The 18,313-nt window shown below is 34.2% G+C and overlaps 2 protein-coding genes across 4 annotated transcripts; one reads left to right on the top strand and one right to left on the bottom strand.

Moving 5' to 3' along the window:
- Positions 1 to 241: 241 nt before the first annotated feature.
- LOC100783283 (protein TRIGALACTOSYLDIACYLGLYCEROL 3, chloroplastic-like) lies at positions 242 to 6,042 on the bottom strand. Of its 2 annotated transcripts, XM_006601732.4 has the most exons (11): positions 5,577 to 6,042; positions 5,258 to 5,386; positions 4,659 to 4,754; positions 4,267 to 4,344; positions 4,122 to 4,183; positions 3,899 to 3,974; positions 3,574 to 3,681; positions 2,420 to 2,595; positions 2,230 to 2,314; positions 1,380 to 1,510; positions 242 to 666 (listed from the first exon to the last, which is right to left on the bottom strand). In XM_006601732.4, the coding sequence occupies exons 1-11, from the start codon at positions 5,763 to 5,765 to the stop codon at positions 609 to 611; spliced, it is 1,188 nt and encodes a 395-aa protein (XP_006601795.1). In that variant the 5' UTR covers positions 5,766 to 6,042; the 3' UTR covers positions 242 to 608. The 2 variants fall into 2 exon arrangements, with proteins under 2 accessions (XP_006601795.1, NP_001242603.2); NM_001255674.2 differs by lacking the exon at positions 1,380 to 1,510 and having other exon boundaries at positions 5,577 to 6,040.
- On the top strand, positions 6,035 to 17,981 carry LOC100782748 (N-terminal kinase-like protein). 2 transcript variants are annotated; one of them, XM_014770823.3, is made up of 22 exons: positions 6,035 to 6,087; positions 7,048 to 7,348; positions 7,912 to 8,010; positions 8,122 to 8,273; positions 8,728 to 8,800; positions 8,887 to 9,009; positions 9,359 to 9,467; positions 10,680 to 10,759; positions 10,907 to 10,988; positions 11,203 to 11,342; positions 11,438 to 11,548; positions 11,685 to 11,801; positions 11,907 to 11,996; positions 12,627 to 12,680; positions 13,033 to 13,107; positions 13,211 to 13,286; positions 13,383 to 13,482; positions 13,853 to 13,922; positions 14,615 to 14,688; positions 15,973 to 16,079; positions 16,727 to 16,978; positions 17,514 to 17,981. In XM_014770823.3, exons 2-22 carry the CDS (start codon positions 7,223 to 7,225, stop codon positions 17,774 to 17,776), a joined length of 2,373 nt encoding a protein of 790 aa, XP_014626309.1. In that variant the 5' UTR covers positions 6,035 to 6,087; positions 7,048 to 7,222; the 3' UTR covers positions 17,777 to 17,981. The 2 variants fall into 2 exon arrangements, with proteins under 2 accessions (XP_014626309.1, XP_040868077.1); XM_041012143.1 differs by lacking the exons at positions 6,035 to 6,087; positions 7,048 to 7,348; positions 7,912 to 8,010 and having other exon boundaries at positions 8,212 to 8,263.
- Positions 17,982 to 18,313: the final 332 nt, after the last annotated feature.

Below are 18,313 nucleotides of genomic sequence, written 5' to 3'. Positions count from 1 at the left end.
CTCACGAAACCTTTTCATTGACAACAGAAAAGAGGTTAATTGAACAGCTTAGCTTTGTTATCAAATGCCAAACATGCTCAACGAAAAATTAGAAAAATTATCCAGTCTACCAAGCCTCTTTTATCATTACAAACTCGAACAGTGTAATTATATTTTGGAGAATGTTAAGAGTGTTATGAGACATTCGTTAAGAAAGTAAAACTAAAATTAGTTAATGAAAATAAAAGTATTACACGAAAGATAGAAGAATTATTTAATACTTCATTTCAAGTTTCCGCATAAAACAAATATTTAATACATGGGGTTACACCAATCTCTTCTAACATATATGGTGTGCAGGCAATATGCACCTTCTATTGCCAATGAATCAAGTCATCAGTAACAATAAGCTGTCCTCTAACTTAAAAACGAAAAAAAAGAAAAAAAAGCTGTCCTTGCCGGCTTTCTAATCCAATGCAGACGGCCAATTCTGTAAAAGTCAAATTGGAATTTAATACCAAAATCCTGACAAGACCGTTAATCCTTGTTGCAGACAATTTTTTGCTAATTCTTATCTGCACACTCCATGGAAGTAGCCAAGACCAGCCATAATCCATATGTTATCTAGTTTAAAATTGCAGTACTGTTCTAATATCTGATAGGACCATCAAGGCTCCCAGATGCAAACTGCCACAGCAAAACAAAAAATAACAGTAACAGTTATAAACATAATAGTTTAGAGATGATTGCATTATGTGATAAACAATAAAAGGACATGGAGAAGCGTTATAATTGAAGGAAGTTCAGTTTAGTTCAACCATCCCACACTATCTGGCACAACTCAATGGTATGGTGTTCTCGGGTTGGGTTGGCTTGGGTTTGACTCTACCCGTTACACAAACCAATAAAAATTTTATGGGTTGGGTCAGGATTCTGCAATTTTTTTGCATGCCTAACCTGATCATAAATGGGTTAATTTGGTTAATCCAGTCTGAATATTTGAAGAAAAAAAAATTATTTTGTAAAAAAAATATTTTTTTAGAACAATAATTTTTTTTTTGCCTAAAATTTGGTAAGTATATAATAACTAAATGCATTCAAAAGAGATCAAATTGTGATAATATTTTACTAATAGAATTAATAATTTAAATGCTAATACAATATTTTATTTTATATAAAAATAAAGCATTGTATTAGAATGAGAAAACAAACAAAATCAAGACACATAAAAACAACTTAAAAAAGAAAAAAATAATGAGGTTTAATTTAATAATTTAATAAACAATGTGAGGTAAAAATTAATGTGTTTTGTATTTGATAATTAATTATATATAATAAATTTAATTATATGGTATGGATTGGATCAGGTTGGACTAAAAAAATAAAATCCATTACCCGACCTGTTTAATTGGATCGGGTCGGTTTCGACTTGAACACTGAAAAACCCAATCCAATATAATTGGATCAGGTTGGTTCCCGGGTCTAATGAACACCCCCTACGGTACGACAATCCTGCACAAGACCGAGTGACCTGCTTCCCACAAACACAGACTAAGTTACACACTGTCATCATGTCCAATTTACTTTGAGGGAATCAAATGACCGAGAGTCTAACATCAGTTAGCTATTATTTTTATCGGTACACTTTCATAAGCATTCACAGCCATCAGCCACTCAATAGCGGTTTCTGGTCATCCACTTTATCCATCGTTTTCAACTCTAAACACAACAATTTGGCTTGAGCACAAATTCTTTTCCATCTACTTAGTTCCATGGTATCTTAATCGAACGAGCAATTTGCATATTCTATAGTTTCTGTCTGTATGACCAGAAAGGATTTCTCATTTTCCGTTTCAGATTGTGCTCACACTTCTATTAATGTAAGATCATATAAATAAGATTGGTGACTCCTGAAAAGTGATTGAAAACTTTGGACAACATGGAAAGAAAGGATCTTCAACTGAAAAATACTAGCCTCCCTCACAAATATAAAAATAAAAGAAAAGGAGGCAACAAAGCCAATCAAGGCAAGACTTATGTAAGAAACAAGATCCTGAAAAAATGTGAACCAGGGACCTTTCTCTCATGGACAATAGATCTGAAGTTTGAAGAGGAGAAAAGTAGTCTTTTCTTTTATGAGCCTCTCTCTAAATGGTATATTTAAATATCATCCATAAGGAAATTGAGGTCCCACAATTAAAGAATTCAGAAACAGCTCATTGTTAACCCTTACAAAGCAAAACAACTAACCTGCTGGACAATTGGATTAGTTGAAGTTGTAAATTCATGAGTCATTCCTTCCCAAACAATCTTTCCCTTGTGTAGAAACAACAATCTGTATTTATGAAGTAACTTTGCATATCAGGACACATGAATTCTGGGCAAATTAAGAGGCTTCAGGGGACAGGAAGACATGCAATCATTATGAAAATATTCTTACCTATCAATGGCTCTTTTAATGGTACTATGTTGGTGAGTAACAACCACATAAGATGAAATATTCCCAGGTTTTCCACGTGCATCTTGTCCTTTTATGTGCACAGAGCGAATCAGATCTTCAACAACAGTAGATGCAATGGGATCAAGTCCAGCAGTTGGTTCGTCATACAAGAGCACCTATACAGAAGTACAAAATGTTTATTTTATAAACAGAAAAGAGATAAGGGGAGGGTTTTGATTGAATAACAGTAAAAGTTATATCATGAGATTTCAAAAAGCATCTTCATAGTTGGAAAGTTTTGTGTTACAGTACATATAACTTAAGCCATCCACGATAATATTTTTTTAGTAACTAACACAAAGTGGAAAGTCTTCATATGAAACTCAGTGTAAGGTTATCACTATTTATCTTGGTTTCTCCTTTGATGTAATGATTGGCACAGATGAACTAATACTAAAATTTTGAACATACAAGATTAGGAAATAGTATCAAGTGCAATAGATGCAAAAGATTGTCTCCTGGCCAAAACTAACTACAAGTGGTTGAGGGAATTTAGTTTGTAGAGGAAAAAAAGAGTCAGGAAGGGGATCCATGCCTAGCATACTGACAACATACAGAACCAAGGTGTCAGCATTTAGAGATGTCGAAGAGGAAGATCTAGGTGCAATATGACCAATCAGAATCAGCCACAAAATAATAAAACAAGATAGAGAATTGCATAACTTCAAGGGTCTGCACACCCTGGCTCAAAGGTCCCCAAACTACTGAATGACTGGATGTTCTTGGCCCTGCCTTTCTCTCCCTTTACTCTACTTCTAATCATTTCCCTTTCCTATCCTCCTTGCTATGTAGGCAAGGTTGTCACAATCCAAATCCCTCTTCTCCACTTTACTCATTTCCCATGTGGTCTAGCCTAGGAGACTAGGAGTGCCTAGTGATACCCGCCCCCCTCCTGGGCATCACAGCTTGAAAGTTGAAACTAATGACCCACTTATGCTTGAAGCATACAGACCCAACAAAATAGTCAAAATTCAAGTTCTAAGACACTCCTATCTGAGTATCTGGTAGTAAGAATTTCAAACATTAATTAATAGCTACTTAGAAACGGCATTGAGTAGCTGTTAATCAGAGGGAGGGTTGGAAGCTTAACACACCTCTGGCTCTATTGATTCCTTTGTAGTGTCACAAATAATAGATCGAGCTAAAGCAACTCGCTTTTTCATCCCACCTGATAACTCAGAAGGCAACCGATCCTCAACTCCCTGAAAAAAGGGGGGAGAGGGGGGGGGGGGGGTGAGGAGTTAGTCTGTGTGGAAAACATAATGGCTATGCAACTAGAATGGAAGGAAGCAGAGTGTGAATAGCAGTACGGGTATGAAGCAATTTTCTAAATTGCAGAAAGAAAATGTATACTATTACTGCTACCCTTTAATGCAGTATCTGCTGCCTAATGTTAATGGTTTTGAATCATGTGCATACCTTCAATCCAACTGCAGCCAAGGTTTCCGTGACAAGCTCTGATATCTGATCCTCAGACATGCTTGAGTGTTCATACCTAAACAATTAACCAGGTCAGAAACAAAAAAATAAAAGAATCTTAGAAGAATAAAATCAATTTAATCAAATCAATTAAATCACCCTTTAAACAACAATGTCAAAAAGGAACTTAAGTTTCAAAGGCAAAGTTAAGCTTGCATCTTACAAGAGAAAACCAACATTTTCACGAACAGTCAAAGAATCAAAGAGTGCAGCACTTTGGAAAACCTGTTTACAGATAAAAATAAAATAAAATTACAATTAAAACGTAACCTAAGAATTAGCATATTGCATATTACTCTGAAACTTACCAATCCAATCCGAAGACCAGATATGTCATCATCGCTTACTAAACCAACTCTCTTTTTACCTCGAATATAAACTTCCCCCTGTCAATTTGACAACAACAACATTCAAGAAGTGAACTCAGTTGTTCGAAATTAAAATCACATACCCAAAATCCCAAATCAGTGCATGTTTGGATTAAAGTTTGCAAACTTAAGTTTGAGTTAAACTTAACTTTGCAAACTAGTTTCCAAAAGTATCCCTAGTCTTGCTTCTCCAAAACTCAGTTTCCAGAAGCTTTTTTTACTCTCAAACATACTTTTAGGGGGTAACCAAACATAACCCAAACTGATTTTACTCTCAAGCATACTTTTGAAACCATCCCAACAGAAATCCAAACATGCCCTCATATGTTTACCTTGTCCGGAGCAAGAAGTCCTGCAATAATCTTCAAAACTGTAGATTTGCCAGTCCCAGAGGGACCAATTATTCCAACAGCTTCACCATGCTTGATCTATTCATTATGTCAAAAAGAAGAAAGAAAAAACAGCAAAAAGATTTAGCAAGTTCTGAATCTGCAAGACCTCCCCCCACTTACAACTAGTTTACATTTAACACACCTTTTTGCCTAAATGAATTTGTAAAAAAAAAAAAAAGGTTTCTAATAGAGCTCAACAAAGTTGTTTGTTTCATTGGGCAAACCTCACCACGATGGACCAGGCTTGGTTGTTTGTTGTAAGCATTCATTACTTCATCATTTCATGCTAGATAACACACTCCACAAAAAACAATGAAAAGGGCAAACCAAAACGCCAAAGAAAAAGAAAAAGGGTAAAATGAATTTGGCTTTTCTCATAAGTTAGAATCAACTTATGCACTTTCAGCTTTTGTATAAGTTAGATGAAAGAGCTTCTATAAGAGTTAAGTGTATAAATTGGTTTTAAGTTATGAGAGAAGCTCAATTCTTATTGAGAGGTTTATCCAAAAGAGAGTCATAGTCAAGTACATAATCCTTACCTTGAAGCTGACACCATTTAAGATTTTCTTTTCCCCAAAAGACTTGTACACGTCTCTACACTCAATAAGAACATCAGAATCATCCTCATGATCCCGCGCAGTGCTCAATTGCTCTGATTTGGACGAACCCTAGCAACAACCTTGATGTCAGCCACCCAGAAGAAGAAAAACAAAAACAAAACTTTCTGATTACCCAGGAATCCGAACTCACTTAACACCAACCCCAACAACAGAAAAGGACACAACACGTGATCATTGAAGCAAAAAAGAAGGAACTTGCAATGCAACAACAGGAATGAATCAAATTAAAGACATTTACATTGAAATGAATGGCGGAAGAGTCCTGGCTCTTGAAGTTTTGAGGAGGAGCGATGCAGGCGCAGACAACCTTCCTGGGATCCCTGTTACTACGTTGCTTGCTGTAAGAGAATGATGTGGGAGGAGGGATTCTAGTAGAAGCATTTTTTGCAGTGAAGGGAAGAAAAGGGGTGGTGGAAAGGGAAACCATGGTAATGGGGAATGAAGAAAGAAAAAACAAGGGAGAAGAATGAATTATATAAGTGGGGTTATTTTATGTTATGAGGTGGAAAGCATGTGATTCATATGGGGTTTATAGAGTTTCAAAGGTGTAATGATGATGATGATGATAATGGTCAAATGGTAATGGCCGGTGATTTTGAGAAGAAGAAAAAGAGTGAGTTTCGTGGAAGGTTGGTGTTGGGGGAGACCTTATTCTGTTGCTTTCTCTCTTAATTGTAGCCAATTATCAATCGGAGTTAAGGCTTGCCCTGGATTTGGATTTGGATTTGGATTGGGAAGCTATCATCAAGGTTTGTCGCTCTCACTCCCAACTTCCACACGCATTATTGCATTACATTTTTTTTTACATATCTAATATATTTTATTGGTACATATGTAACATATTAACCATAAGTTAATTATTTTTTTAATCCATATGAATCAAACAAAGATAATAAAAAATTACAACAAAATTCAGGCATTCTATCAACTATTGTGATAACTTGATTGTTTTGTCCGAAAAATGAATTTAAATAATATGATAAGTCTTAATTGTTTTATATATATATATAAAAAAAAAAGGTAATCAACAATGTAATGAGTTTAACTTAATTGATAACAACAAAGTAATTAAGTTTGTGAGAAAGAATTTGAATTTAATCCTACATAATATATTAAGAGATAAAAAAACTTTAAGTATGACATGTATCATAAATTAGTCCAATAAGTAATTTGAGTTAAAGTTTGTGATAATATTCATATTTCATTTGAAAAATCAAAATTCATAATTATATTTAAGTAATTGAAGAAATTTATGTGTATGTCATAAATTAAAGCAATTAAGGCATTCAAGAATTTTTTTTTACAAATTTATATATTATCACAATATATATTAAAAAAGTAATTAGAATAAAAAAAAATAGGCTATGAACTTATAATAGATTAATTCTACCAATACTAGATTATTTTAGAGCCAAGTTATTTTTTCTAAAAAATATTCTATGAATCTTAAAATCCAATACCTTAATAATAACCAATTATCCTATTTCACAGATCTTAAAACATAACCAAAAATAATTTAACATATTACAACACCTCATAATCCATTATAACATGTTGTCAAATACAATTTTAAGCATAAAAAATCGACTTTGTTCATACAACCATAAGTACACAAAGATTACAAAAATATTAATGCTACGTCCTATTTTTTTTAAAAAAATTAAACATCTCTTAGGACACTTGTTATCACGTGCCATTTTATTTTGAAGTCTGGTTGACAATACAAAAGAGGTGTGTGTGTGTCGCCTGTGCACCACCACTAGACCGCGAAACACCGGATCAGATTCATCCAGCGTCGGTAGTTAACGCCCTCTCCTCTCCACCTCCACCACCACCGCCACCACCACCACCGCACTCACTCTCCGATTACGATTCCGATTCAGCATGTTCAAATTCCTGAAAGAGGTCGTTGGCGGATCTGGCACCGGCGTCAAGGATCTCCCTTACACCATCGCTGAATCTTACCCTTCTGCTTGGGGCTCTTGGACTCATTCTCGCGGCACCTCCAAGGTACTCTCACTCCACCACAATTCCCCACTCTATATTCATAATTGATTCATCAACACCTGGATAGAGAAAGAGATACAAGTAACTATGTGATAAGCAATATGATGTGAGTTTGACGGAGAGTGTGAATTAGGTGTATACACTGTGTAAATCTAATCTACACCTTTAGAAAGAAAGAGATAAGTATGGAATTAATAGGTAATATGATGTGACAACAAGAGAAGCACAGTGAAATGAAGAGGTGTCAATCAAGGAACTTTTAGACTGTTAATAGACTGGAATCCTTCTCTTTCTCATGTGTATAGGGAAGGAAGCCAATCGCAGTGTGCATTTTTTAGCTAACCTTGGTCATCAAGGAACTTTTGTTTTGACTTGGCTTCAGTCTGGTCTTCCCTTGCTTCGGAGGATTATAGCCAAAGAGGCTAGGGGTGTTTCGTTCTTGCGCTCTGTTCCCCTGTAGGGTTTTTGGACTTTCTGCCTGTCATAAAAAAAAAATGAAGAGTGTCAATTAGGTGTACATATGTCATTATTCCTATATATATAACACTGCCACGTCACTGTCTCAGGATGACGGTTCTCCTGTCTCGGTGTTCTCACTCTCCGGCTCCAATGCTCAGGATGGTCACTTAGCTGCTGCACGCAATGGTGTCAAGCGTCTTCGAACTGTGTGTTACTTTCCTATTCTTGATTTTCAGATTATCTATTTATTTTGGTTTGGATTTGTATTTTGTGGATTGTGTTGTATTGATTGTGCTGTGGTGTTACTGTTTTTTCAGGTCAGGCATCCGAATATCTTGTCGTTTCTTCACAGCACTGAGATTGAGACGTATGATGCAGGTTCTCCTAAGGTTACAATATATATTGTGACCGAGCCTGTGATGCCACTATCTGAGAAGATCAAGGAGTTAGGGCTTGAAGGTACACAAAGGTATCAATTGCATTATTGGTGATTTAAACGTGTAGTGTTATGCATGGAGTTCTAAACATGTAGTGTCTTTTGAGTTCAATTACTATCCACCGTCGATGTAAATTTTTTTACACTAGCAACCAATCAGAATATAAGGTAGATGTGACTTTAAGTTAGTTATTGTACATTTAAAAAAAAAGTTAGCTATTGTAAAAGTCAACAAACTTATTATACATTACAATTGTGATTGGATGACAATGTAAACTATTTACATTATCACTATTTACTTGTGTCTTTCTTTTCCCCCTCATATTAGTGACTTTCATGTATCAATTGAGTTGTTAATATCATGCATAAGGTTCTAAAATTGCACATGACATCCTTTTATGTTTCCTTGTATGAGTGACTTTGAAGTATCAATTGGCCCATGAGTTGAGTAATCAGTGGTAGTCACTTGTTTGTTTGGGCTATGTAGGGATGAATATTATGCTTTGGGTCTTCATCAAATAGCTAAAGCTGTGAGCTTCTTGAATAATGATTGTAAACTTGTGAGTATTTATGAGCTTTTTTATTGTTTTTATTTTGTATTATTATTATTTTTTAAATATATCTTGACAAGTTTTATCTGTTGCAGGTTCATGGCAACGTTTGCATGGCTAGTGTCGTTGTGACACCAACTTTGGACTGGAAGCTTCATGCTTTTGATGTTCTATCAGAGTTTGATGGGAGCAGTGAAATGTCTTCTGGCCAAATGCTGGTAAATTTATGTGTTTGTTTGCAAAATATTGTCTTGTTTGTTTTGGCATTGCTATTCGAATTTACAGTAAGTGAAATAATTACTTTACTTTAGAGGGTGGAAGTTTCTTGGTGTGAGATTAAAAGGCCATGGCATGCTAACTTTGACCGACTCGAGTCTGTCAACTAAAACTTGTTCTCAAATTTTGGCCATCTCTAACGTAATAAGACTTTAATTAGATTTATGAAAAATTTGTTATTATAGACGCTCCCTTGTAATGATTTGATCTGGGCTAAGTTAATTTTAAAATAAAGGATATGGAATAGGAAAACCAAAATTGTCCTCACAAGTTTTCATGCTTCCTGTTCAGCAATATGCATGGCTTGTTGGATCACAATACAAACCAATGGAGTTGGCAAAATCAGACTGGGATGCAATTAAGAAGTCTCCTCCATGGGCCATAGATTCTTGGGGCATGGGTATGTTGTTTTCTGTTCCTTTTGATGATAGTTCACAGTGATAGCAAATTAGGTTTATATGGTGCAATAGAACACAGGAACAATCTGTTATTTTTGTGTCTTTTTTCTAGCTTATGTTAAAATTTCAGCTCCTCTTGCAAATTTAGTCACATGACCACAACATATATTTTAAAATTTGTTTTCATTTAGAATTGGGTAGTTCCACTGAGAATATTAAATAAATTTGTTTTCTAGTTTGTGAAATTAAACTAGGGGGTGTTTTGCATTTTTTAAAACTCGTTTAAAATGGGACAAGATGGTACTGGTTATACAAGGTCATGTGAAAATAATCCAGTTCTTGATCAGGCATAATGTGGTTCAAACTACTTCAAAACTAATTTTAATATTAAATTTATTTATATAAATGTCAAAGTTTGTGATTCTCTAAAGTCATTAAAGTAAGCATGTTTATCTGGAAAAAGTTATAGGGACCAATAATCAGGCATTGGAGAATTGTTGGTACCTATAACTATATCTTACCCGATAACCATCCTTAAATCCTGCTGAAGGATAGAGAAAGGGAATATGAAATGGAGAAGAGATAATTTGGAAAATATGGACTAGAAATAGGGAAACAAAGAGTGTTGGATCAGACCAGTTTTATCTAATATTTAGCTCAGATAAAAACTGTTTTTTCAGCATTTATTTAATAACCAAACAATCTATGACTAAAACCAGGCCCCACTCTGTCTTTATAGTATATATCTGGTTTTATAAATTTGCCGATCACTCCCTGGTTTTGTTGTTTGCGTAGTGCAGATGCAATTAGTAGAATTCCTCCTTGGCCCAGGCTTGGGGGTGTTTCTACTTGCACATTTTGTTGAGAAGGGATCATAATGCCAATTCAGTAATCAAGGAAAGAAATAGAAATATTTTACATCTACATTTGCATAATTGTTGTTGTCTTGCTGATAATCTCGTTCATGCGAACCTGAAAATTTGGATGTGTTCCCCAATGCTATATTTACTAATGTAAACTTTTCTTTCTCATGAAACTTCTCTAAGAATTTCTTCGTGTGTTAGAAGAACTTGGCTACCTTTTCTCTGGGACAGTGAGTAGTTTTAGTTTAAATTATGTCAACTTGGACAGATGTTGTAGGTTTACTGAATATTTTTTGTCTTTTCCTTTCTATGTATACCTCTCTAACATATTTAAAAATCATAATTTTATAGGTTGCCTAATCTATGAGGTATTCTCTGGATTGAGGTTGGGCAAAACAGAGGAGTTACGCAACATTGGTTCCATTCCGAAGGTCAGCAACTTTTCTTTTCTATTTATTTTATTTTATGACTTCATAGATAGAAATTAACGACATTTTAGTTTGCTGATTGCTTTTATGTTTTATTCTTTTGAAAAAATCATTTTTCATCTTTATATGTTACTTTTTTTTTTGTCACAGTCTCTGCTTCCAGATTACCAACGACTATTGAGTTCCATGCCCTCTCGTAGATTAAATACATCAAAGCTTATAGAAAACAGCGGTGAGTGCTCCTTGATATAATATAGATGGGGATTTTTCTGCTTCATGATCACCAGTAAACAAGAAAGAAAATTTGCTTTAGTATTCTATGTAACTCATTTTATCTAAACATTTGCTTTTCTTGTTTTGATGATTTTCATAGTTTGTGCTTTTGATATAATTTTCTGCAATCATATCCTTTTTATAGTTTGAGTTTTTCGATAATGGATATGCAGAATATTTTCAAAATAAGTTGGTAGACACGATACATTTCATGGAAATTCTCAGTTTGAAAGATAGTGTAGAGAGAGACACCTTCTTCCGCAAGCTTCCAAATTTAGCTGAGCAACTTCCTCGCCAGATAGTGTTGAAGAAGGTATATTTCTGTTGAATTTCTAATTATAAACTATAAATGGATCAACCTTTGTTATCCAATTTTTTTACGATTCTTATGTTTTTTTATTTTCACAGTTACTTCCTTTATTAGCTTCTGCCCTTGAATTTGGTTCAGCTGCTGCCTCAGCTTTGACTGCATTGTTGAAAATGGGTTCCTGGCTTTCAGCTGAGGAGTTTAATGTCAAGGTAAGTTATAATTTCATACTTTCATGCCAATGATTTTCTTTTCCCTTTCATACAGTGCATACTTTTATTGCCATTTTACTCTTTTTAATTAGGATTCAGTCCCATTCTTTTATTGGATTTCAATATTCATATCTAGGTACTTCCAACAATTGTAAAACTCTTTGCCTCCAATGATCGAGCTATACGAGTTGCCCTTCTTCAACATATTGATCAATATGGAGAGTCTTTATCAGCGCAAGCTGTTGATGAACAAGTATGCATTCAATTTCTCTACTTTTTTTTTTGTTCTTGACAATTCCTTTTTGTACAATATATACAAACATTCATGTTGACAATGTGGATACTTTGAAATTCTTAGGTTTACCCTCATGTTGCTACTGGGTTCTCCGATACATCTGCTTTTCTCAGGGAACTGACTCTTAAGTCTATGTTAATTCTGGCTCCAAAGGTATGTCTGTTATATATTGATATAAATGGATTTTGCTTTTGCCCTGGTTTCTTTTTAAAATTTAAAAGTGTTACTGGTGTTATTGGAATGTCAGATACATATAACATTTATAGCTAATTGTGTTTGTATAGCATGTTTGACCTGATTATTGGGAAACTTACATAGAAGAAATATTTGTTTGAGGCAAGGGATGGCACTTGTAACATTATCTGTGTTCAGTAAGTTATTGTCTTTAATAAGACAGAGGTCTAAGTTTTTTCAGAGCTGGGGAAATAGCACAGATCTTTTATTGCTCTTTGGTTTATCTTACCACCTCTTTCAATATGCATTTTTAATAATGTTTTCTAAGATGCTCAATTATGCTAATTGTAAGATTGGGTTTACATAAAGGATGTTTAATGCACTTCAATGAGATGCATAGTTTACATTAGATTGGTATTTGTAATACTAAATGGTCATCAAATTCTAATTGACTCTTAAAGTATCATGTACTTTTTAGAGCTTGCTTCCTGAACTGTTCCTTTTCTTTGTTTTTTTCCACTCTCCTTTCCCAAATTTTATAGTCTATTTATTTGGTGAAACTTCACTGCACAATTGTTTGTTAAAATGTGGTTTGTTTCATAATTGCAGTTGTCTCAAAGGACAATGTCAGGGTCATTATTGAAGTATCTGTCAAAGTTGCAGGTACTGCCTCAACCAATTCTTTTGTAAACCCTTTTTTTAAAAAAAATGTTTTAGACTGTTTCTAAGAATCTTGGACGTGAGAGACCAATATAGTGACACAGAAAATTTTGAAGTGTCCTATTAAAATTTTGTAATGTATTGATTAGGACACAGCTCCTTTTTTGAAGCATATGTGCTTCACATCTCTTATCTCTCAAAATTTACTGATAACCTGACTGCCAACTTTGATTGGTATGCAAGCATTTTATTTAGGAAAAAAATCTGCATTTTTATTTCTATTATTTGCTTCTTTATGTTCATGCCTTCATGGTTTTCCATATATAAAATGTATACCATTTGTATTTTTTTGTAGGTTGATGAAGAGCCAGCAATTAGAACAAATACTACCATATTATTAGGCAATATTGGAAGTTACTTAAACGAAGGAGTATGTTCCAAATGTGCTCTGAAATTCAAACCGTGTGCTGTGTTTTATTTAATAATGTTAGGATATTTTTCTTTGGTGAATTAACGTGGAAGCTATTTTGCAGACAAGAAAAAGAGTTTTGATTAATGCATTTACAGTCCGTGCATTACGTGATACTTTTCCACCTGCTAGAGGAGCAGGTATCAGAATCATACACATGTATCTATAACTCTTCTTCATTGTTACACTTTTCTTCCAACATTCTTTTCACATAATTTTGAATTTTTATCTTTCAGGCATTATGGCTTTATGCGCCACCAGTTCCTACTATGACATCACTGAAGTTGCAACCCGGATTCTTCCTAATGTTGTTGTGCTCACAATTGATCCTGACAGGTTATATCTCACTATGAGCTTGTATTCCTTGTAATTCCTTTACCATGTGAAGATGAGGAATATTTCAGCGACTTAATTTACCCCATTAATTAGTATTTTTAGGGGATTGATTCATCTTTTTTGTATTGTAAAGTCACTGCTGCTTTATTACCTTTTCCCCCTATTATATATTGATATGCACGTGGTGGATCTTCTTTTGTATGTATATTTATATTTATACTTATACTTATACTTATGCTTGTGCTATGTGATGCTTTGTTGTTTCTTGCCTTTATATTCCAAATAGAGATCATTTTTATATTGTACTGTTGGTTATTTGGTCATTTATTGAGACAATGATTGCATGTTGTTCTTGTCATGGTTTAAACAGTGATGTTAGAACTAAGGCATTTCAAGCTGTTGATCAGTTTTTGCAGATAGCAAAGCAACATTATGAAAAGGTATCCTGAAATTGTTTTTGGCTATTATTCTTATAGTTATCATGATTCCTAAATCATCCAGTGTGTAATGTATATCTTTTAGAAGAAATTAGGTGTGCAGGCTGAATTTATATGTGTGTGCTCGTGTTACTTCTAACTTTTTTAATCAATTCATGTCTATCGCTTACACTTCACCTCTGATAATACGTTTATCCCCCACTACTGATATCCTTTGTTAAATTTTTAATTAAAAATGTCTTTGATAGATATCAATGAATGAATAATGAAGAAATACTGTATTAGAATTTAGGAACCAAGGAAAAAAAAGCCTAAGCTCCTTACGAGGTCCAGAGTGTAAGCTCCTAAGAGAAAATAGTATTTTCTCTAACAACAAACCCAAAATATCTCCCCCCCATCATTCCCTTCTTTCCCTATGTCCCTTCCTGCCACTACTAACCAACTTGACAGCTCAGCATCCCCTTATTCCTCACCATTTCTAATTGCCTTTTTCTTACGGACATACACCTTCCAACCTTTGGACTTTGAATCCAAGCCCACATCATGGTCCAGGCCCACATCTTGGTTCAGAACTCTATCAATCTTCTATTAGAAGGAAACTCTCATGTTGAGAAAAAATCATTATCTAGACCAATAGTGTATTTTGAAGATGATCATCTAATGTGATGCTGGTGTTCTTCTATTTTCTGTTGAAGACAAATGCAGCAGATACCACTGGTGTTGCAGGTGTGGGAAGCTCATCTGTTCCCGGAAATGCTAGTTTGCTTGGGTAAGTCAGTCCAAACTGTGTGTGATTGAAAATTCAAATGTTAAGCAATGGAGAGAGAGTTAAGATGAACTTCTGATGTTAGATTGCACTGTGTTAGTATGTCTAGAGTAGCTTATTTTTCATTCGAAAATAGCTTTTATGTAAAAAACCTCTCAAGTATTTTGCATCAATAAATTGAAAGCCAAAGTAACTTAACCCAAACACACATGTATGTTAACCCTCTTTCTTTAATATCAGTGCCAGTTGAAAATGCACATACATAATAATAGCTGATTCTTGTTTATATTTTTACTATAAAGAGTTTAATTAATATGTTTTTTTATAATCTATTTTTAAACTCTTAATTTAGTGGCCACATATAATATGATAAATGGGGAGGATCACGGATGGTGGTTAAAAGCTTGCATTTAACTTCTTACTGATGGTATACACATGCATGTGTACATTCATATTTGTATACAAATATTTATGATATGATTGTTAGAATATATATGAAAAATATCCAAGAGTATCTTGATTTTATCTTAGAATATGTTATCACAGCACATCTTAGTTCATCTTATCTTTCGAGGATCCTTAGGGATTTTATCTTATCTTTAGGAAGTTGGTTGTTTTGTAAAATTAAGGTCTAGTATTAGTATAAATAAGTGTTAATGTTTCATGTTTATCATCTAACTGTAGCACATCACTATATGAAGAAAATATTATTTGAAGTCTATCTTCTCTCAATTCCTTTCCTCAGTATCTAGAACTTCATAATTCAACAATGATATTAAAAGTTAAAACACTAGAGATTGTCTATATTCTGGAAAGCATATGAATTGATTGCAAATTCATGATATAAAAACTAGTTGAATTTGTAGAGACCCAATATTAGTAGATGTAGATCTACCAATTTCATGAGGCATATTACTGATAGCACCAGAAAAAAAGTGACAGAAATCACACCCAATGCAGCGATACACTTGCTGTACCCTACTATCAAATATACCCTTGTGCATAACTGTCATCAGTCATTTCTATGATAACTTTCATCAAGATAGTTTCTAATTCTAATACCGAACTGTTAATGCAGGAAAAGTTATTATCTATCACATTTTCTAACAATACATTACTGTTTCTAACTTATTCCCATAACTGCTAACATGACATTATTATTACACTTGCATCTAATAATACATGATTGCTCATGATAGTTATTATTGGTTCTCATCAATTACCCTCTCACAATATATGCATTTTCATCAAGAAATTGGTACTGATTTAACCCTTGTCACCATTCAGGTGGGCTATGAGTTCTTTGACCTTGAAGGGTAAACCTTCTGATCATGCTCCAGTTGCTTCTGCAAGTTCAACTGCAATTACTTCAACATCTTCTAATGGCACCGCAGGTATGCCTAATCCTAACTGTGAAACTATAACAGAACATAGGAAACAATGAAATTGACAGTGTGGTGTATCTGTCAATTTCTCTAGTTTCATTAACAAAGAGCTTGTAGAAAAAGTAAACCCTTTATGATACAAGTGACATAATTTTGCTCTTTCCAAGAAAATTTAGTTTAATTTGTTCTATCAAGCGTAGAAAGTGAAGTTTTTATTTGGTCCTCCAAAGAAAGTTGACATTAATTTAGTCCCTAAATTATTGAGAGTAACATGAATTAGTTCCTTTTCTTAGGAAAGTGACATCAATCAGTCCCTCCATCAATGGATGAATAAACAGTGTTTTTACAGTCCTGTCACTTTTCATGTTTGAGTGACTAAGTTGATGTCACGTTTTTCTTTAAGGATTCAGCAGATATGATTTTGTATTAATGTAATTTTATTTTAACTATTGAATGAAGAGAAAGAAAGGAACAAAAATGGAAAAACATGGGGGAAGATACAACTAACGATATTATATCGCCCATAATCTTCATATCCTTTTTTTTCTAGAACTCTGCTTCTATATCTGATATGTTGAAGATGCCTTATTTATTTTCATGAGTGTGTTTTCAACAATTACCCATGTTTATTTCATTTAATTTTTGGCGGTAATTAGGTATAGAGACGCCATCAACAGCACCAGCCCGTGTAAACTCTACCTCAGATTTGGCTGAACACCCTGTGCCTACGTCTCCTACATCAACGGATGGCTGGGGGGAACTTGAGAATGGAATTGATGAGGAGCATGGAAGTGACAGGGATGGGTGGGATGATCTGGAACCACTTGAAGAGTCAAAGCCAGCTCTTGCAAACATTCAAGCAGCTCAAAGGCGGCCTGTTTCTCAACCTATTTCACATACAAAACAAGGTATGTTTTATTTGTCTGTTAGTATTTTGGTATGAATTTCGATTACTGCAAGTTACTAGTACTATCAGTATTAATAATTTTCAGTGTCTTATTGAAAGTTACATCTATGGTTATGCCAAACCTGAACAGAATGCCTTGAAAATTTGTTTTTGCTTGTTTTATGCCTGATAAATAATGACAAGTACCAGAAGTGGAAAAACTGTTGCATGTTTTATGCCTATAAATAAGGACAAGATCCACAAAGGGATTGATGTGAATGTATGAATTCCTAATTCAGGTTTGCAGACTAAATGTTGGGTTGGCATTTTTGTTAAATTACTGATCTCACTAAGAAATGCAATGTGATCTTTTGTCATTTGTGTAGATAGTATTACTGAAGAAAATACAGAGTGTTTAAGAGATGTTACTGCTATTTTCTGCAGCTTGTGATCTGTACATGAAAGTTTTGCAATTTCCAGGAAAATTCTTATGTATATTCATTTGCCTAAATACATGAATTGCATTAATTACTTTTTTTAATTATTATTATTTTTAGCCTCGAATTTGCTATCAAAAAGTACACCAAAATTGAACAAGGATGAGGATGATGATTTGTGGGGATCTATAGCTGCTCCTGCTCCAAAAACTGCAAGACCTTTAAATTTGAAATCAGCTCAAACTGATGATGATGATCCTTGGGCTGCCATTGCTGCTCCAGCACCCACGACCAAGGCCAAACCCTTATCGACTGGCAGAGGTAGGGGAGCCAAACCTGCTGCTCCAAAATTAGGTGCTCAGCGGATAAACCGGACATCATAAGGCATGTAATCCAAATTTCCAAGGAACCAAAGGAACAGTGAAAGAGTTAATCTTAGTGCTAGTTGCCCTTTTCTTATGGTGGCAGTGATCATGTTAAAATACAAGACCCGTCTCTATGATATATGAATTACATTTGTGATTTTGTTGACAAAATTGATTTGTAATACTATTCTTTTGTATGTCAAGAATTTTACTTGAAGGGAAATCTTTGGGGCAGCATCTTCTGAATTGTTGTAAGGCAACAAGGCTGTGGTATATCTGCTATATTTTTGGGTGTTTTAACCTTCTTATTTGACGAACAATTAACAATTAGATGTAATATAATTAGTTTGATCATATGCAGGGAAGTTTTTTAGGACTGGATCTACTTAAACTTACTATTTACGGTTCAAATTTTGTGCACTTGCATGCATGCCTTGCAAATGTCATGTCTCTTTTTTCAATGTGACAAGACGACAAGCGCCAAATTTCATGCGAGTCGGAAATAGATTAAAAACGAAACATAGTAAGTGCATATTTGGATTCACATTGGATTAT

This window comes from Glycine max, chromosome 18 (genome assembly GCF_000004515.6).
Source record: "Glycine max cultivar Williams 82 chromosome 18, Glycine_max_v4.0, whole genome shotgun sequence".
NCBI classification, from domain to species: domain Eukaryota; kingdom Viridiplantae; phylum Streptophyta; class Magnoliopsida; order Fabales; family Fabaceae; genus Glycine; species Glycine max.
The sequence above is the reverse complement of the archived record's forward strand: the minus strand, read 5'-3'. Positions and strand labels throughout refer to the sequence as shown.